General features: G+C 44.3%; 2 protein-coding genes across 5 annotated transcripts in view; both read left to right on the forward strand.

The window, feature by feature from the left end:
- The window catches only part of msh3 (mutS homolog 3 (E. coli)), a 31,738-nt gene extending 16,258 nt beyond the window's left edge, over window positions 1–15,480 (forward strand). Inside the window, exons 21-24 of the mRNA XM_068703187.1 lie at window positions 4,335–4,521; window positions 13,324–13,456; window positions 13,661–13,829; window positions 15,227–15,480. Coding sequence (XP_068559288.1) covers window positions 4,335–4,521; window positions 13,324–13,456; window positions 13,661–13,829; window positions 15,227–15,308 — 571 coding nt within the window. The 3' untranslated portion in view covers window positions 15,309–15,480. The remainder of the gene's footprint in view (window positions 1–4,334; window positions 4,522–13,323; window positions 13,457–13,660; window positions 13,830–15,226) is intronic.
- Window positions 15,481–16,210: 730 nt separating this feature from the next.
- The window catches only part of LOC137866945 (ras-specific guanine nucleotide-releasing factor 2), a 39,048-nt gene continuing 33,828 nt past the window's right edge, over window positions 16,211–21,430 (forward strand). For 2 of the 4 annotated variants that reach the window (XM_068703253.1, XM_068703252.1), the window contains exon 1: window positions 16,211–16,845. In XM_068703253.1, coding sequence (XP_068559354.1) covers window positions 16,570–16,845 — 276 coding nt within the window. In that variant the 5' untranslated portion in view covers window positions 16,211–16,569. The remainder of the gene's footprint in view (window positions 16,846–21,430) is intronic. The other 2 variants (XM_068703250.1, XM_068703251.1) reach the window with 1 other exon arrangement.

Consider the following 21,430-nt stretch of genomic DNA (forward strand, 5'->3'; position numbering starts at 1 on the left):
AAGGCGGAGCCTGAGCCGGCGGCTCATACCTAACGGTGCTAACAGCGCTAACCGTACAAACTGTGGCGGAAATAGTGAAAACAGATTGTTTACTCCTGGTACTCTACATGGACAACGCAGCAGAGATAGACATTGTGAAATAACTAACATGTACAGAGAATGACTATCACAGTGATATCAAAATAAGTACAAAAAATTATACAAATCATATAAAGCAGTCTCATCAAAAAATCCAATTTAAAAAGTGTTTATAATCTATTTCATTATTCAAACCTGTGTATATGCTAAGGCATCAAATTAAAAAAAGCCAATAGATTTAAAAAAAAAGAAAGAAGTAGATCTCAGTAGATCAGGATTCTCATTGGTGGGACAGCAGGCGATGGCTCCGCCCTCGCGGCTCGGTATGAATTTGAGACACTAGATGTAACCCAGTGAAGAGAGATTGGATATGACTTTGTATTTAAGCTACAATTAAATGTTTTTGTGGGCTTATTTTTTTCCATTTTTTGATCAATTTATTGGACTCAACATTATTATTATTTCAGAGGTGTGCGAACATGTGGTTTTCAAACTTTCAAATCTTGTTTGATACTTTTCAATAAAGATCATTTGGAAAAAGATTTCCACTTGGATTTCCTCTGCCGCGGTTGTTTTAATTTGTCTCTCCGTTTTAAATAATTACATCAACATCCACATCTCGGTCCAGAGAGGAAACCCGCCGGTTAGCCCACAGAGCGCGCGGTCAACACTTTTGGGACTACTTTCTTCCGAAGGAGATCTCTAAATCAAAACTGTTGAAAGCTGCACTGAGTTAACTGAGAGACTACGCTTTTTGTTTCTTTTGTAATGTGATGAACTGACACTGTGAATCCTCTAGCTTGTGAATTGGCCTCGTGAAGCAGTGTGTGGATGAATACAATCATTTGATGCAGCTGCACAGAAAAAGGCGCCCAGTTTGCTTGTAGTCTCTTGATGACACCGATGTGTGTGTGTGTGTGTGTGTGTGTGTTTATTTTTCCTGGCAAGCACATTAAAGATGAGACGTCCATAAATACAGGTTCATAAGAATCACATAAAAGCTCTTATTTTTTATAGTCCTTAATGTAAAAGTGACAAAAGGAGCTCGAGTGTTTCTTGCTCTTTATTGATGGACGAACACGCTGAAGATATCCGAGTGACTTCTTCTAGCTTTCGACAGGAAGACGAGGACAGTGACCATGACAACGCCGATGGAGCAGAACGCACCTTCATCGCTGCAGGTTATTTCATATCGGTCCCACTACACATGAGGACACCTTAGTTTGGGCTCCATCGTCTGTGACACGGGTGGGTCCGGTTTATTTCTAGGACTGACACTCAGTGCTTCTAATCCCGCTGGGTTCCTCAGCACACAGGACCAGGAGTCAAGGCCCGCTCTATTGTTCCGTCATGGTTCTGTACGATGCGGCTCTCTGTATCGTAGAAACCCTCAGACAATGAGGCTTTGTTGGAGAAGACACCCCCCCCCCCTCCCTCCCTCCCTCCCCTCCCGCACGCTGATGATTATTCTCATTATGATGAGAGTAGCAGTGAGCTCTGCATGTCGTTTCCAGCCCCGGCTACATATTAGCGTGGAACACAGGCCAACATGCCGTATGGTCTCCGTTATGCTGCCTCTGCTGCACTGTGTGATTAGACCTAATGGCTCGCAGATGTGTGTAATTGTCTTTTTTTTTGTTTTTTTCGTGGGTTTAAGCATGTTCTTATGTATTAACCCAGTGGGTGCCAGAGACCTGTCAGCACACCAACACTGTGTGTGTGTGTGTGTGTGTGTGTGTGTGTGTGTGTGTGTGTGTGTGTGTGTGTGTGTGTGTGTGTGTGTGTGTGTGTGTGTGTGTGTGTGTGTGTGTGTGTGTCCTTGAGAGAAGCAGTTGGTGCTTTTGGACTTCACATTAGCGTAATGAGGTGATTTTTTTTTTTGGCTGGTTCTCACATTTTGAAGGGTCAGCGTTTGTGGTTTATTAGAACGGGGCGGTTGGGTTGAGCAGACAGAACTAAGGAACGTAAAACTTGGAGATTTATTAATAATAAACGGAACACGTATTCTGTAAATTGAAAACAAAAGGCAAAAAAAAAACAACCCCCTCAAAATGATATTAAGAAAACATATTAGTTCGCGCAGAACTGTTAAGCGCTATTCAAAGTTCAATTTGTCAAATAGAAATAAGTTTACAATATAAACCCATCAGCAAAACACTAAGCCTGGAGAACAGGATCAGGTGATGGAGGCTCATTCGTTCCTCCATGTTTTTTCTTCACTTTTTATTATCTCGAACATTTTCAAAGTTGTGCTCATCACAAAAACAATTGATTTTTTTTGTAAACTAAGGTTACTGATGCCATTCTGGAGCCCGGAGTCATAAAATCTGAGATTAAATCGATCCGCTTTTGTTCGGGTTGTGTTGAGATTACAGCCGGGAGCTGTGGAGTGACGTGCAACACAGAGGTCCCTACTGTTCCGCTCTAATAAAAATACAAAAAGGATATTTCTTTGATAAGAATCGTTCAAAAAGAGACAAAAGACGTTTAATTAGGGAGTAATTTGTGTCAGTTTAGAGAATAAGTGTTCTTCAGTCAGTGAAGGTCAGTACAAGACGTGTTTGCACGTGTGGGTTAAAGATCAATATTCTCTTCATCTCCAAAAAAAAGCAAAGAAAAAGCACCTTAAAGAGCTAATTAATTAATGTCCACATAAAAAAAAACGAGAAAAAAAAATGAGATGACGCGTAGGTGTCTAATGGGATATCCTGTCTGAACTGATCCAGATGATTGATTATCAATGAGGATAAAGGGAATTATCTGGAGATTGGTATAAGAGTTGTTTCATTTTCCTGCCCACCCCTCTGTGCTGCAGCATTTGTTTGTTATTTTACAGCATAATTCAGTGTGTGTGTGTGTGTGTGTGTGTGTGTGTGTGTGTGTGTTCTGTTACAGACCTCAGCATAGTAAGCCTGGTATGTGTGTGTGGCAGACGGATGTGTGTGTGCAGGTATGCTGCGTGTGTGTTTTATTGTCAGCATTGAGTCCTGAAGGTTATAGAGCACATTCTTCCATCCCTTCATGGTTGTTATGGAAACAGCCAGAGGAAGCAGAATGTAAAACAGCGTTTTTGTTTTTTTTTGAAAAGGACCTTTTTAATCGACCATGGACTCGCAGCGGTGATTATGCCGTGTTTTTACTAAAGTCTTCCACGAGCTCCCCCTCCTCTCACAGAATGCAGTGAGATTTTGAGAAAATGTCCGGCTCAGCTACCTTCTCCATCAGGTAATTTTTTTTAGGACAACAGTTGTCATTGAAGAGACCAGACTAAACAGCTCCTCCATGTGTCTCTTTTTCACTTTGTGGGCTTTGATTTTGTTTAGTTTTGATTGCTTAGAGCAGAGTGATGTCATTAGGTACTAATACGTAAAACAACTGGGCAAATCTGAGAGCAACGAGTGAACCTCCAGTTCCAGAAATCCACTTGAAATGTGGCCGATCGTGTTTTCTGGAGAGGTGTGAGCCGGTGATGATGAATGACTCTATTTCCAGGATCGGTTTATTTGGCGGGAACGAGGACCTGGATGCAGAGCAGCGGGACACCCAGCTGGTGGAGTGTGTGTGTGTGTGTGTGTGTGTGTGTGTGTGTGTGTGTGTGTGTGTGTGTGTGTGTGTGTGTGTGTGTGTGTGTGTGTGTGTGTGTGTGTGTGTGTGTGTGTGTGTGTGTGTGTGTGGGGTGTGAAGGCCGCTCCATCTTTCCGTCTGACTCTGTCCGTCCTTCCTGCTGTATAGATCCGACTGTCATAATTCCCCCTGAGCCTCTGCATATATGCCCTCGCACAAACTATAAATTGGCTAATGAAATGCAGCAGCATGTCCGCCACACCCCTCTCCAGTGGTGGCGTGTGGCGTAACCGTGGTAACTGGTGTGCTGGGAGGAGGGGGGGCTCCTGTCGGTGGTTCAATGATAACACGGCGCCTTGTTGAAGGACAACCGGGGCGGGAAAAAAGAAGCTGTGAGGCAACGCGTTGACGCGTTGTCATTGTGTCTCTGTGATCGTCGTCTCGTTCCACTTTTTGATCTTCTGCCACCACAGCCTTTTAAAGTGGCCTCATCATCAACAATACTTATTGCTTCATGACCACAACTTATCTGATACCTAGAATAGAAGAAAGTCATTTTTTTCCAACTTTGTTGCATGCAAACAATGACTGTATCAGACACACCATTTCAAAAACTGCAATGATTGTTCATAACTCTCTCTCTCTCTCACTTTCACTTCTGACCTCTGACCTGTCACTTTTTTCCTCATCAGGATGGGGGCTTCAGACAACATTTACAAAGGCCGCAGTACGTTCATGGAAGAGCTCACCGAAGCCTCGGAGATCATTTTTCGCGCAACCGAACGTTCGCTAGTCATCCTCGATGAACTGGGACGGGGAACGAGCACCCACGATGGGATCGCCATCGCCTATGCCACCCTGGAGTACTTCATCAGAGATGTAAGTGTGTGTGTGTGTGTGTGTGTGTGTGTGTGTGTGTGTGTGTGTGTGTGTGTGTGTGTGTCTGCTGACATGGGGAAAAAAACGACTTAAAGAGGGAAGAAATGGAGACGAGAAACAAGAGGAAAGGCACTGATGGGACTGTTGAGTAACAATTAGTGTGAAATACACCCTGTTGTCAAACGCACACATATTCTTCTTGTTGCTGGATCTTGAAACCAGTCCAAATTAACCATCAAGCTAATGGCTTAAAGGTGTGTGTGTGTGTGTGTGTGTGTGTGTGTGTGTGTGTGCCTTCATGCTCGTGTAAGCTGCCGTGATGGTTTGTTTGGCAGAGAGAAAGACGAGGCTCCAGAGGGTCTTCGGCAGCAGAGCAGCTCTCGAAGATTGAGCAGAAGTGTGGACAATCTTGATCTATAATGTTAATAATCAGAGAGAGAGAGCGAGAGAGAGAGAGCGAGAGCGAGAGAGAGAGTCTCTGTTTGTAGGTGTCTGATCACATGTTTCCTGCTTATTTTCTGGCAGCCGTCGTTAAAATGATGCGTACGGAAAGCAGAAGGGTTCAATCTCAGCCAGCAGCCGAGCCAACGCCGGAGACATGTGGGGCTCTCCAGCTGCCAGTGCTTGGAAGCAACGTTCCCCCGAAAGAGAGTGTGTGTGTGTGTGTGTGTGTGTGTGTGTGTGAGCCCCATTCGGTGTTGCACAATGTTGCGTATCTCCATTTTGACAGAACAGACCAGTGGTACCCTGAGAGGGGAGGGCGGTGTTTGTGTTTAGTGAACGGGGTTGTCGATACCATTAGACATTGGCGAGTCAATCGTTGTCCCCTTTGTAGAGAATTTACAGTACTTTGTGTTGAACAAACGGATCAATGCCATGAGCACAGAACAACCATTATTACAGTTTGACATGGGGGCTGCGTGTTTGAGGTTGTGGCATCAATTAAGACACACAGCTGTTCATTTTCTCAGCTATTTACACTCCGAACATCTTCTCCTGAATTTTGTAGTTCGTTCTCGTTAGATGTTTTCTAATTAACCATTTAGATTTATACCTGCTGTTAGATATTATGTCAAAAAGAGAGAGTCTAAACAGAGGGTCTCTGTACACTTTGACAAGTCAGTAAAAATAATCCCCAAAAAGATGAATGTGATAAATAAATCAATACACTTTTCATGTCAACGGACATGCAGCATGTCCGGCAGTGACAGCGGAAGCCACTAAAAAAACACACTGACACTTTTGTGATTTAACAGCCAAATATGAACAATGCAATTTTAAAGATTATAGACAAATCTAACTTTTAATTATTAGATCCTGAAAAGCGCTGCAAATCCTGCAGCTGCTGGTATTGGTGCCGTCAGGGCCGTCGAAAGGATTTGTCAACTCAAGATGGTCCGCGCTGACTTTAAGGAAGCGCACAAAATGTAATCTCGCACTTGAGGAACTCTGTTTGTGAGCTACAAAACAAAAATTCTAAATTTTGGGGCCTCCTGGCGGTTGCGAAAGCGTGAGCCAGCTTCAGTGACGGATACCGTTGATGGGTTTCTGGCTTTTTACCATTAAAGTATACTTACTCCACTGCAGCCTTCTGGATAGTCAAAGCTTTACAAGCTGCATCCAATCTGTGAGAGCTGGTCTTTGTTTACTTTCTGTTTTCCAAGGCCTCAGTCAAAAAAAGGCTCCAAATTGCCCTGAGTTACCCCCTGTTCAAATATAGATGAATAAACATTTATCTTTGAAAAGCTCCTTCCAGTTTTCATGTTGAGCCAGTTCCGCATCAATCTTTGGACAGAATCTTGGTTGTTATGTAACCCTGCTGGAGAACGTGGAATGAAAATGTGTAAGTAGCAGCTAATGCTGCTGCTGCTGCTGCTGGCAGGAGGAGGGATGTGCTCCAACTACCTGTTGTGTAACAGCATTGATTTGTCAGAAAAGCCTCGCTATTAAAGGAAAAGACAAACAAAAGAAGTTATGCCTGCGCCGAGGCCTCCTCGGCACAGGCCCGACCCGCTTTCGCGCTGCCCTCCTCTTCCTCCTACTCGTCCTCCTCTCCTTCCTCCTCGCCAGACTCGACCGTTGGCGTCAAGAGTCGGACCGCTCCTCCTTTGGCTCGGTTGTCATGGTGACGCACCTTTCCCTGCCCCCCCCCCCCCCCCCCCCCCCCGGCACTCACCTGAGAGGTAGTTGATAATGTAGATGGGTTTCATAACACCACTCGATAAAAGAGACAGCCTTGACGCAGGAAGAGAAAAAGAAACAGAAAATCAGGAAGAGCGAGGACCACAAAAAAAAAGTTTGCCGGGTTTTTTACGGTGAAATCACGACCGGCACACGACTCTTCTATCTGTGACCTCACACCGTCCTCTTCTTTTAGCCATTACTCACTCTCAGACTCACTCAGACTCTCACTTTTATTCACACCAACAGCAGGTCCTGTATTTAGTTTCACGCTAAGCTCATCGCCGAACATCGCTCTCCACTCGCACCGTGACTCAGGCTCGCATGCGACTGCATAATCATTGTAATACTGCTCTGTTAAAAAAAAAAAAAAAGAATCAGTCCCAGCTTTACACTTGGACTCACAGGAGAACTCACTAGAACTCACTTTTGGCTGCACACTAATGGGTACATTTGCATCGCTCCACGTGGGCGTAAACGGTCTGATGTGCTCACGCTGATGCACAAAGCTGCAGTGAAGACCCCGCGTGTGCTCTGCTGACTCTGCACTGCTCTCTTTCTGCTCCGTGCTCGAATGCGGCTCACGGAGGAGATGCTAGTCGGTCTTTCCTCTCATCTCACTGCGACGGCATTCCTTTTGTCTTTTTAATACGCCACCAAAACAGCTATTTGCTTTACACTAATATCGACCTGAGCGGAGAAGGAAGTCGCTCTCCCTCTCTGTGTGTGTGTGTGTGTGTGTGTGTGTGTGTGTGTGTGTGTGTGTGTGTGTGTGTGTGTGTGTGTGTGTGTGTGTGTGCGCGTGTCTATTAGCCCTGTTAGCTGATAGCCGCTGACTTAGCCCTCTCCATGTTGTGTGGAGGCCAGTTCCGGGCACGACCGGCTGGGAGGAGACCCCCGAGGGAGGGTCCGGGACCAGGTGGAGGGACTGTATCTCCGAACTGGTCCCGGGAGTGCCTAGGGATCCCCCCAGTCAGAGCTGGCTGATGTGGCACCGGGAAAGGGAAGTTTGGGGTCCACCTGCTGGAGCTGTTGACCCCGCGACCCGATCCCGGATAAGAGGTTGAAGATGAGATGAGAGATCTCAAAATGATTGTGTTGCTCATAACTCGTGTCCACGCTACGGCCATGAGCTTTGATAGGTGGATGGTAATTCAAACTTAAACATAGGTTTGGTCTAAGAAGTCAAATGCCTCGAGACATTTTGATGTCACAGACTCGATTGAACGAGACATTTTGATGTCACAGACTCGATTGAACCCCATCTATTAGAAGATTAGTATTGTTGATGGTTCATTAACTCTTTGTTCATTTACATTATGTGGCAATTGTCATATTCATTTTAATCTGTGTTCTTTTTGTGACTGCAAATATTGGTAAATAAACTTTTCCTACGATAATATATAGATTATAGAGCTTCTAATAGAACTCAACGTCGGGGTCTGTATGGAGCCACACGTAATGATTATTTTATCCATTAATCCGTTTATATTTTTCCAAGATTTATTGATTAATCCTTTTGTCTAAAACAATGTCAAATAATAAAGAATGCCTCGTATCAAATCCTAAACCCTAAAAGCAGCGAATCCTTAAACTTTGAGAAGCTAAAAGTAGAAGATGTTCACCATATTCTGTGAACAATGATTTAAATCACAACCGACTATTCGTTTCAGCCCCTTGATTTGTGACTGTGATATGAATAAGGAGAAGTTAGTCAGGAGTCTAAACCATAGTTCTGTTAATGCTGGCGTGGACTCGGGCACAGCTTGCCTGCTTTCTCCTCAGGACTAACTAACACCGACCGCTGTGTGGCTGAAAAAGTGCAAGTTCTCTGAATCAAATCGTTAAATCTGTTCAGTGTCCTTTATTCCCACTTGTTGAATAACACACAGAGAGGAGCATCCTGTTCCCACTAATTGGGATAAATCTGCCAATCCAATAAAACTCAACATTCTACTCCAAGCTCCGCTGATGGAGACCTCCATGAAGGCAAATACTGACCGACCAATTCAAATGAAAACAAATTGTAAATTCAAGCAGTTTTCGCGTCTCTCGCTACTTAGGTTTCCAACTCGGCCCTGTGAAATAGATGACTGCACTTCATCAACTGACCATGAAACTTTATTGATTATCCTTAATAATTAATGTGGCCTCGGCATATAGAACGTGTTATATGTCCACGTTTGCTATTCTTACAGCTATATAACAAGCGTTTAAGACGATCTTCTTTACATGCAGAGTCATGCCAGTAGGTCTACTTCCCTTTAACATATTTTAATTGGCCGACAATTCTCACAATCATAGTAATCATTTTACCATATGCAACTAATATTAGATACTTTTCCCCAACTGATGCTGACTCGAGTCAATTAATCAGATTTACCACACTCCCCTCTGGAGCCACAGAAGAAGAGCTTCCATACGGTATATCACAAGAAGTGCTGCACCACGACCAGCATCTATTTTCAGGGGGGTGGGACATAAATTGGACAAGCGACATTCGTTTCTAAAAAAGCCAGTGTATAATTTTTCTCTCCGAAAGCGCCCTTAAGCGCCGGTCCATGTCGGCGTCTTAAACGGTCAGTCCTACAAACGAGAGACACAGCATCATCTAAAGGAAAGGCTGTCACCTACGCTCCTGTCACTGACTCTGACTCAGATCACTTAGGCCAGCGAGGGAACGAGATTGACTTGCAGCCAGAGTCAAAGGTCGGCGACAGACAGACAGACAGACAGACAGACAGACAGACAGACAGACAGACAGACAGACAGACAGACAGACAGACAGACAGACACACACACACACACACACACACACACACACACACACACACACACACACACACATCTCAGCGAGAGCCTTGTTAGTTGTGAGGCGAGAGAGAACAGAGGGTGTTGACTTGAGTCGGGATTGGATTTGTGTCTTATTGGATAGAGAGAAGGAACAAGACGGAGAGACAACAACAGTGGCGTTGACCCCTCCGGCCTTTTTTCCTTGAGATCAGATCGCCGGGTGGAAAGCAAAGCGCACTTGCATGCGCACATACGCCGGCGTCTTTGACAACCTGAGACGTACTACAGGAGAGGAGGAGGTGGAACGAGGTGACGCAATGCAGGGAAAGTGTTATCCGCGAGCATGTGGCCGATCGGCGGTCGTGTCTGTCAGACATGCTGTTTTTATTTGAACCTGCATATCAAGTGAGCCGAAACACACAGCCTGTCCCATCTGGACGGGCCTCCTTAATGTCTGCGCGCTCCAAGAATCTGTTTATAAACATGCAGCAAAAATTCAGCTTACATTAGGAGTGGATATTTATAGATGTTTCTGCTTTTTCAAGTCCCACTACTACCACTATTCTTAATCAGAGAGGCAGAGGAATGCTCCCCCACATCCCCTCCCCCTTTATCCTTTTCTAACTATCTCAATCTCAATCTTATGTTTTCGTCTATATCATAATCATCTTGGAGGATTGGGACATTTAAAATCACACACACCGTTAAACCCGGATCATATTTCAGCAGACAATCACTAGGCCTTCTTCAGTAACGTTTCTTCTTCTATCAATTAACGTAACTTCACTAATTTTTTGATTAACGTCGGATCAAATGACGAGGTGTTGCTTGTAGAGGCAAACCGGCAGAGGACTCTTCAGGTCCCCACCAGCCTTACGGAGACGTTTAATGTCTTTCAGCTCATTGTTTTGTCTTTCTGGCCTGCAGAGTTAGTGTTTCGGAAGTGAAGCCAATATGGAAGTGTCTTGAACGTGCAATCTTCCTAATGGCCAGCAGGGGGCGACTCTACTTGTTTCAAAAAGAAGTCTGGTTGTATAGAAGTCTAGTATAAAATGACTCTACTTCTCTCTTGATTTATTCCCTCAGTAAACATTGTAAACATGAGTTTATGGTCTCAATCTCTAGTTTACAGTCTTCTTCCATACAGCATGATGTTCATTTAGTACATTATGCTCCATTTAGAGTCAAACAGACCATAAAGCAGGGGATGATTAGGGGCGAGGCTACCTTGTGATTGACAGGTTGTTATCACGGCGCTGTCCGGTCTGAAAGTTTACACTTTTAACCCTTTCACAGTGTGTTATCAGTTCATGAAAGTTAATGGTAACGTTTTGGTTGTGTTCTTAGCTCCACCCTCTCAAGACTCTACCGCAGTCCACAAACCAATAAGTGAGGTCAAGGTCACTACGTCCACTTCCTGTGTACAGTCTATGGTCCCACAGCTCTCATCGGTGCTGTTTCATACTAAAGCAGTCAGATGCTTATTCACTCAAACCGACTCTATAGATATGAATGTGCAAGATCATAGATTCTGGCACCGGCTGATTGTTTTTTTTACATAATTCAAAACAATTATTCGATCATCAAAATTGCCCCTGACGAATGTTCTGGTTGCTGACTAAACGATTAATTGATTAATTGTTTCAGCGCCGATATCAGATTGTCGAGCTCTGCAGAACACGGCTGTCACCTCACCCAGGGTGGTCTGGTAATGAGCTGCCATTAGCGCCTAATCAGCACATTATCAAGGAAGCACGCTCTGCTTTTTTTTTTATCTTTTTAGTGTAGGTGGACAGGAATGATTGAAGTAGCTTATGTGTGTGTTTGTATGTGGGGCCATACGAGTGTGCACGTGTCTTTATTTAAGGCATGTGGGGGTCACCGTGCACGTCTCTTTCAGAGGGAGGTATTACTAGTGACGCGTGATCTTTCTAAGACCGAGCGGTTAGCGCGGCGATCCCGGAGAACCCGAGTTCTGCAGCCGCCCCGATGTAGAACACGAGAGCTCACACACTCTTCGCTATCGCTGCTGTCATCATCACACATAGTGATTATTGATACTAACGTTGAAATATTTAATCAATACTGTATGTATGCGTTTGCACTGGTGGGTGAGATCCACAAAGCTCAGCACACTGCAGCTGTAGATGCTCTTGCTCTTTGTTTTTACAGATACAACTTTTGCTTAGTTGTGGCAACACAGACGCTGTTACATAATGCAACATTTGTTATGATACCTACCATTTGGTATATGTGTCACTTTATCTCCTTTTGTCTTTCTGGTCTTCTTTTTTTTTCTCCGCCTACTGAAGAAATGGTAAAAGAAATAATATAATTATTCACAGAGAAGGAAAGAAAAGTAGAATTGAATCAAGATCTCAATGTTTACTTTACACAATAATTATATTGTTGTTGTACTTTTTAAGGTCTTAGAAAGGCTTTTTTTATATTTGAATGACTTAGCTGTTTTTTAAAACAGATACGTTTCCACTTATCCACTGAAATTATGATTAACATAAATCCACATATACTTATGATCCCTCATAACAGACTGCGTACTCATGGTGCATAGTAATTTTGTGCCGCAGAATTTTGGTTTTTCATTATCTCCTGCCCGAGTTATTATCCGGCAGCCCCCTCAGAGTCATCTTGTGACCCCTTGTTGGGATCCTGAACCCCAGGTTGGAAACCACTGACTTGTGTCGAGACATTTCCGTTTGTAGTCCAAGTGGCGTGGACCAATCCTGTTCAAGCAGGCGTTGGTTTGAAGGGAGCTAAAGTGTCGTGTGGAGCGCAAAAGAGGCAGAACGCATTGACCGAAATGCACTCTGGGAACCCTCCATCTGATCACCAGTTAGCTTTTGACTGACTGATTTTGGCGGTCCCTGTGGACAAAAGCGGTAGTGTTTCCCAGAGTCCTTTTTTTTTTTTTTTTTTAGAAAGACCTCAAGCAAAGTGCTTACTTATGCAGGTCATATAGATGCACCAGTATTAAAGTGTTTCATAACCAGTTAAAGGTTCCTTCAATAAACATACTAAAACTAAGGACGTTCCCATACGTTGTGCTAATTAGCAGATATTAGCATGCTGACATGCTAAAGCATTGAACACGCTAACATTACATTTGTTGCACTTCAGCATTGTAAGTGTTGTTATTGCGAGCGTGAGCCTCACAGAGCCGCTAGCATGGCGTTAGATTGTTAGGTGTTTTTATTTAGCGTTAACGACTTCACCTCGTTTATGAGAGTGTTTCTGTTTCACCGCTGCGTTTTATTGGACCGTGGCTCATTGATTTTCATACGTGATCATTATTCAATCAACAGGACCTCTCTCTTGACTCCTCGGTTTGGTGCAACCCAATAAGCATCCGGGTGTGTTCATCAGACGAATACGACGAGTACAACAGCAGTGTCTTTTTAAAGTTTTACTGCAGTTTTGATAGGATTTTTTTCTTGCCTGCATTTTGTTCACACTGCGATCAGATCTATTTTTTTTTTTTTTTTTCCACAGGCACTCTGCAAAGCTGGTGAGTAGGTGGGAAGGTGGTAGATCTATTGTCAGTAAAAAACAAAACATAGCAGGTGGAGGGTCACCACAGTGATGCTACTGTACAGCCCGTACTTACTTTTCTTACTTTCTACCCACCAGAGAGACGTCTCCGACTGTCGGAGACAACAGAAGCCACGAGTTTCTCCGGCAGGCTGCTATAGAGCACCGACTGCTTCCTTTAGCCGCGCTGGATATTTCCTCACCGACGTTTCCACACAATGTACAGATATCGTATTTACACCTGGCTGACCTTCTCTCTCTCCTCCTTCCTCCTGTTAGGTGAAAGCCCTCACCCTGTTCGTGACCCATTACCCTCCTCTGTGTGAGCTGGAGCGGGTGTATCCTGAACATGTGTCCAACTACCACATGGCTTTCCTTCTCAATGAGCCTGACATCGCCGCTGACACTGACGGTGTGTGTGTGTGTGTGTGTGTGTGTGTGTGTGTGTGTGTGTGTGTGTGTGTGTGCGCGCATATGAAAATGATTTTTTTGAGGTTTGATCTTACTCTGGCAATTTGTAAATCATTATCTCTTGGCAGATTTTAATATACATGTTTATACATATATACTGTGTGTGTGTGTGTGTGTGTGTGTGTGTGTGTGTGCGCGCTGACAGACGGAGAGGTTCGGCCAGAGTTCATCACTTTCCTCTACCAGTTAACGGAAGGAGCCGCAGGGCGGAGCTACGGCCTGAACGTCGCCCGATTGGCTGACATCCCGGACCACATACTGCACACCGCTGCACGCAAAGCCAGAGAGCTGGAGAGCACGGTCGACGCCAGGAGGTACGGTGAACACCCATGTCCCCCCCCCCCCCCCTCCGTGACCATTTCTTTAAAGGGGCACGTAATCAATTTTACTCACAAAGATCAGTTTGCTAGTCGTGGGCAGCACAACTCAGCCTGTGAGAAACATTTGTACGATTTATATATTCTGTGGCTCTCCACAACTTCTAACATAAAGCATGCGTTACAAGCTGGAGTTGTGAAAGATGTGGGAGTTTTACCTGGCAGGGAGGGACCAAGTGTGGGCATACAGACCGAAAACAGCGCCGCGTTAAAACCACACAAAGGGGCTGTGTTGTTCAGGGTGTGTTTCTGAGATTTGACGAACCGGCCTCATTCAAATGAATGGGGGGGGGGCTGGGGGCTGAGTTTTTCACTCCCGTCTGAATGCAGCTTATTACATAAACACACAATATTTTGTTTACTTTATTAATCTGTCTCACCAATCCTGGAGTATTCCTTCAGACCTTCTCGTCGGTGAAAATAGTTGTGCAAAACCTGTTTAGTTTACTTCAAAAATGTTGTGACGACGACTTCATTTCAGATGCTTTCAGAGGCTTTAAAGGGCTGCAGCTATAACCACCTCTTGACTGTCAGTTCAACCACCAAACAGAGAAGTGTGGTGTTCACTGCCGATATCTTTCATTCAGCTGGGTTCGCGGTGCAATATTCCTTCAGCATTAACTTGTTCTAATCCAATTTTAATGAATATAAATGTGCTGGTATTGCTAATTAAAACCAAATTGAGTACATTTTGTCAAACTTTTGTCATATATTTTCTTCCAATTGGGTCCAAATCATGTTTTCCCCCCTTTGGCTAATTGAATTTTCCAAGCATTAAGAGCAATGCGCGAGTGCACACTAATAGGGAACGCAAGAGAAAATCTATATTTTTAAAAAGTTTTTTTTTTTTTTCTTCGATTAGGATGAATCACACGCTGCCAGGCACAGGTGTCCCAGGAAGCTGAATACGGCGAATTGTCAGCCGTCCGTGTATTGCACTTCCTCCAAATACGCTCTTCCATCTCTGTAAATTCGTACGCCGCGTCTCCTCGCTCTGCAACAGACAGCCTGCTGGGAGTTGAGTGCTGCTTAAGCCTCTTCCTAAGTAATCCTCACCATATGAAATATCTGTCAGCACACACACACACACACACACACACACACACACAGCCATACCTCTCTGTCAATGTAATCCTTCCTATATGAGATGTTTGTCCTTTTGTTGGAGGGAAGCCGCGCTGAGCACACAATAATCGCACACAGAGGAGTTGAGCTGCCGGTTCGGAGGTTAAGAACAGGGATTTTCATTTGTGCCCCCCACACACACGCTATGTGAGGATATACAACATCTACAATATTTAGTTCAAGCAACGCTTCTGTGTCTTTATCTCCAGGAAGAAGAAGAAGCTTCTCTCGGATCTTTTGAGCGTCTCGGACAGATCGTCCCTCACGGAGTGGCTGCAGTCAAACTCTTGACAGTAGTCAACGCCATGAAGAAGAGGAAGAAGTAACAACTTGTTTCATCTGTACTGTAACCCAATCAATTAATACCAGCTGATCTAGATTTGACCTATACCAGGCTGTATGTGGCATAAGTGTGTTTGGTTATTAAATGAGGAAAACAAAAGACAAACGTGTCACATCTGCTGTTCTTTGACCTGAAAGAGAACTCCACTTCTCCAGTATCGACTGAGTTCAAAAACAATGTACTTTGCGCTTTCTTCTTCCTTGTCACTGTGTGGATACCTACATTACCCACAATGCAAATAGGCCGCTGACAGTTCGGTTGGCGATTTTGGTGTTATGCTAGTAGCGGCTCCACAGTTCCTGTTTTTATATATTTTTTATTTTATTCTCTTAGTTTTCAGCCCTAACCGACAATGCCTCGAGTGACATCACATGAGGTTGTTTTTATTAAAGTCATTTTTTTTCAGCTCCCTCTGGTGGCTCAAATGGTTTTATACAACTCTGTTCACATATGAATGACCCGTAAACAGACTTTAATGTGTCAGATAGGTGGAGCTCCCCTTTAAATGAACACAAAGAGGCTTTAAATTGTCGACCTCGGGGTTTTGTGAAAAGGTTGAATTGACTATTGATCTTTTTTTTTTCTTTCTTGTATGTTCTCTTTGACGCAACGCTATTAATGATTTAGAAACAAATCACAACATTTGCCAAATCTGCATTACATCTCTAGCTCTCACTCCCTCTCAAAGAGACACGCGCACAACCAACCAACTCATGCTCCGCCTTTTGAGAGAGAGAGAGAGAGAGAGAGAGAGAGAGAGAGAGAGAGAGAGAGAGAGAGAGAGAGAGAGAGAGAGAGAGAGAGAGAGAGAGAGAGAGTCTCTCTGTCAAAGCCGATTACACTTTATCCGCTCCGCGATTCTGTCACTTGAGGGTTCTCTCTCCTTTGTGAACGACACGCCTCTCGCTTTGTTTGTTTGTTTGTAGTAGCGTGTATTTTCTCGGTCGAGCAGCATGGATGTATTCTAGTGCTTGTGGGACTCGGACGTCTTCACTATGAGTTCCTCTGCAGAAGCGCGCCCGTCGGCGGGGCAACTTTTTGGTGCGCCGCGGCGCCGCTAAGCCGCGCGTCTCTCGGTGGGGAAAGTTCACACGCAACCCCCCCGGGGCGAACATAGGCTCGCGGTGAAAGCTCCGCTCGTCCCACTTCTTCTCCCCCCCCCCCAACCCCTCCCTCCCCTCCTCTCTCGTCCAAACCGTGCGGCAAAAAATGCAGAAGAGCGTCCGCTACAACGAAGGGCACGCGCTGTTTCTGTCGGCGGTCGCGCGTAAAGAGGGGACGAAGCGCGGCTACCTGAGCAAGAAGACGGCGGAGAACAGCCGGTGGCACGAGAAGTTCTTCGCCCTCTACCAGAATATACTGTTCTACTCCGAGAACGAGCAGAGCGCGAGACCTGCCGGGATTTACCTGTTGGAAGGATGCACCTGCGAGCGCTCACCGGCGCCCAAGATGTCCACCACCGGGAAGGAAGCGCTGGAGAAACAGGTGAGAGTTTTAAAAGCGCCAACAGACCCTGCTGCGAATGAATGCTCCCACATCTAATCTGAACTAAAGTAAACTTCCCCAAAACCTGCCCGAAAATCACTATGCATTATAAATATGTATGCATATAACATCGTTATGGTGCAGCCACTGATTGTAGAGTAATATGACACATAATGTTGCTCTCCAGTGAGATAAATAGCAAGTTAATACGTTGTGTTCTTCATACACACAGAGGTTTGACCTGACTATCACTTATTTTTGTTAAACTTTTTTTTAAAAATCACCATAATGAAGTTCACACTGTGTCATTGCGCTCAAACTGACGCCCATGTTACAGTCAAAAAAAGAAGGGAGAAAAAAAAAGCGCAAGCGGCTCGTGCAGCGTCAGACTGAAGTGGCTGCAGCAGCCCCCCCCCCCCCCAGCAGCAGGTGATCAGCCCCCAAACATTCAGATGATTTAGATGATTTACGTTTCCAATTACAAAATAAATGATATTAAATCAGGTCCTTTCACATTCACTTATTTCTCTCTTTTACTCTTTCGGCTTCTTATTTCTCTCTCTCTGAGGTCATGAAATCTGCTACATGCGTGTAAACCTGATAGTCTTTGCATCACAAACGTAGTTGAGTTATTCTGAACACCACCTGATGTGGATCAATCGGAGAAGGTGGACATTTCCTCTTAGTTCAAAGTCAAATTCATTTAGTCAGACAGTGGGAAGCAACTGGTTCTTTCCAGGTTTAACCTCATGCAAGCTTTAAAATTGAAGAACACGTTTTCACTCTACACCATATATACGTATCACATGCATATTTAAAATGATTCAGCACTGCGATAAATCTACATCATCTTTACGTTTAATGAAATATTAATTCCCAGGATGCCGTGTTTTTATGGCTGTCGACTATACTCGTGTCTGGTGCTTCGGTTAGTTTCTGGCATATTTAGTGTCCTTAGAAATCTGGTGATCTGAATGTCTATTTAAAGAAAAGCTCTGTTGGTTTAAGCTCTGAATTGTAATAACGGACCCACAGCTGAATCCTGCAGTGCTGATGACAAAAGGTCAGAGCTTCTTGACTTTAAGGCAGTGGGAATATGTTGTTGTTTTTTTTTGGGCGAATCTGTCGGTGCCTGCGCTCCTGGAAGTTGCCTCGGCATCGTTGCACCAACAAGGGAGGTCTTGTTGCTAGGAAACATTTGAATTACCCTTTGCACGCGCATTTCATTGAGAAAACATGCATCGGTCACAAGACTGTCATCACTCCCGTCAATCAAAGAACAGATCTTTGCTATGGTAAAAAAAAAAAAAAAAGGTACTTGCCTCTACTTCGTGAAAGTAATCACAGAGAAAACAGAATCCTTTCTGCCCATTAAAGTGTGTGTGTGTGTGTGTGTGAGAGAGAGAGAGAGAGAGAGAGAGAGAGAGAGAGAGAGAGAGAGAGAGAGAGAGAGAGAGAGAGAGAGAGAGAGAGAGAGAGAGAGAGAGAGAGAGAGAGAGATTTATACTTTGAACAAGTATTAGAGAGATATTAAAGTTCATGCACAATTAGGTCAGAAATGGCCACAAATCATCACCACTCGGAAAATATCCATGCCCACCAAAGCCCTCCTGCTCACACAGTAGATGTGTGTCTCTTTAAATGTACAGTATACGCGTAAAGACAATCCATCCCAGATGTATATGCAAATGGAGAAAAAGGCCAGAAGAAGTGTGGCTTCAATCAAGTCATTAGTGAAGCAAGACGAGCGTGTCTTCATCTCCGTTATTGAGTTGTTATTATCAGTGATGAAAGGAGGATCAAGCTCTCTTTCTGAGGGCAGAATTACACGCGGTTAATACCGCTAACGTCGGTACTGATGTAAGCCTAAAACCCGTCTCTTCTGATGTTTCCTCGAGCTTGGCAATTTCCTTTTTTTCGCTCGCTCCGACTGTCTCGCCCTCTCCCCATCTGTCTCACTCTCACGCTACAGCTGTGGTGTTTAATTAGGGTTATTAACAATCTGCCCTCAGCTGAAACCTTTGTCTGCTGCAATGTAGCTGTTTAACAACGTAGCCGTGCAGAAACCAACAGAAACCAACGTGAACGCTGACATTTTTTAAACTGGGTTATGAGGCTGTGTGTGTGTGTGTGTGTGTGTGTGTGTGTGTGTGTGTGTGTGTGTGTGTGTGTGTGCGCTTCTAGATGATCAAGGCTCGATCAATGAGAATTTCATTCTGATCCTGCATGTTTTTCTTCCTCGGGGCGAGGGTTTGGTGTAGGATAAAGTGAGAGAAGGCCTCCCATCTTTCCATCAGTTGCTCTTGCTCTCTTTTCCGTGCAGTAGAGCGAGCAACCTGCAAGTATCACACCCCCACAGCGAGCCACAATGCAACCACGCAAATAACACACATCTACACTCTCTCTCTCTCTCTCTCTCTCTCTCTCTCTCTCTCTCTCTCTCTCTCTCTCTCTCTGTACTCTCAGATAGACACAAACCCTTCAAATAACACGGAGAGCAGTCGCACTGGTCTCAATAGTTTGAACAGCGACTGTGGACGTGCATTGCCGGTGTGAACATGCGTGTGTGTGTGTGTGTGTGTGTGTGTGTGTGTTTGTGTAAAAGGCTAGTGGATTTAGCTGTTTGTTTGTCAATTAAATTTCCACCCGGAATCAAGGATGAACCGATTTAGATTTTGGAAGTCGAAGGTCGAGGTCGCTGTGACCTAAAGTCTCATGGACGCCCACCTGGACTGAAGGTTCAACTGATTAGAGTTTGATGGTTGAAAAAAAGTCACTGTGACATCACAAAGCACTTTTTGGGCCATAACTCAAGAATTCATATGCTAATTACGACAATTTCTCACAAATGTCTGATGGGTTAAAATGATTAAGGGAGGATATTTTGGCCAGACATGGATGTGAAATGTAAATCGACTGGTCGGTGGAGGCGTACAACCACGGAAAAGTAAAAAAGATGTTATCAGAATTTATCAGTTGGCTCCTCTGGTGTCAGATTGTTGTTTTCAAAAAGCTGAAAGGGTTTGACAACTGCATATCAAATCACTTAATAGTAAAGGCATAAGGGCAGTGCCTCTAGCGGCCATGTTCAAAAGAAAATATAAGAACATGTAGAAGGCAATAGCAGAAGCTTCTAAGTGTAGCCAGATGTTTGTGTATACTGCAGCGAAACGTTGTATTCCCTGCCATGTTTATGATTCGTGTATGACGGCATTACACGTGTGAAATAATCAAAACTAGCTCCGCTCATTTATTGAAGAGGAATCAAAAAGTATCAAAAAGTATTTTCATTTTTGTTGTTTTCTGAAATGTTGCACCTCAGAGCAAACGCTACTTTGACTTAATGGATGCTTGAGTGTCAGCGTAAAAATATGAATTAGGAAATGAGGACATTCTGTTCCGGTGTTTCGTGTTTACAGAATGTAAGGCTCTGTATCGGCATCAAGGGTGTTTGGAAAAGGGATGGAGAAATTAGCCGATAAGGTTGTTAAGAGATCTGTGATCCTCCCTCCGTCCTCAGGGTAGCACACATGGCTTGTAGTGAAGTGAGATGGAACCTTTCATCACCTTAAAGCTCGGGAGAGACATCATAGGTTATTTCAATCCTGTGTGATCCGACTGCGTTATCTTACATAAAGTGTGTTTATAGTCTTCTTTTCAGCAGTCTCCTTCCTCATTAGACATCATGCAAGAAAAGGTGGGGTGACACCTTTGAGTTGAAGTGTCAGTGCTGACTTCCTGATGCGTGCGTGTGCGTGTGTGTGTGCGTGTGTGTGTGTGTGTGTGTGTGTGTGTGTGTAATTATGTTCTGGCTCTAAACACCCCTCTCAGAGCCTTGCGTTTGTCTGCATCAAGGAACCAATTCTTCCCATATTACAGTCTGCTCGGCTTCCCTCCGCAGGCTGCTTTTCATTTCCCTCTTTAGTCGTCTGCCAAAGGTTTGAGCCATCATGGACCTCATCAGTGTCGGATCAAAAATTGTGAGATTCTCGTCTTAAAATCTGTCTCTTGTGTTTGAAATGCTGCGCTAATCAAATCACAGAGGACCAACGAGCGGTGGATCTTACTTCCAAGAAAACCCTCCTGGCCCAACAAGCTTGTATTTCTCAGCCCGTACTCTCTGTATAAACTATTGAGCTTATAGTCTTTTTTATTTAAAGAGAACCAGCCTTGCTGTCTCCCCCCCCCCCCCCTGCTTCCAGTCTTTACGCTAGGCTACGCTAATCACCTCCTAGCTATAGCTCCACTCTTAACCCAATTAGTTAGTAAAGAGAGCGAATAAGTGTATTCCCCATAATAACAAACCACTCCTTTTAATGCTGCTCTAATAATGTCACATCATCAATCATCACTCTACAGTTATGTGTAATGTGAGAGGGTTTGCCAGTGGTGAAAACCCCAGAGAATCGGCGTGTTTTAGCTCATCGTTTGGTTTCTTGGCTGTCTTGCTGTCGTCCACCTTGAGGGCCGTTTTTCAGCAGCTCCTTTTCGGCAAAAAAAGCTCTAGAAAAATCCACTGTACGCGGCTTTAATCGTGTCCAAAATGTCTGCCGAAACGGCATCATAATATGAATGTGTTGCTGAA

The sequence above is a fragment of the Cebidichthys violaceus genome, unplaced genomic scaffold (assembly GCF_023349555.1).
Source record: "Cebidichthys violaceus isolate CVI_PGR_0920_01 unplaced genomic scaffold, fCebVio1.0.p SCAF_9, whole genome shotgun sequence".
Lineage (NCBI taxonomy): Eukaryota > Metazoa > Chordata > Actinopteri > Perciformes > Stichaeidae > Cebidichthys > Cebidichthys violaceus.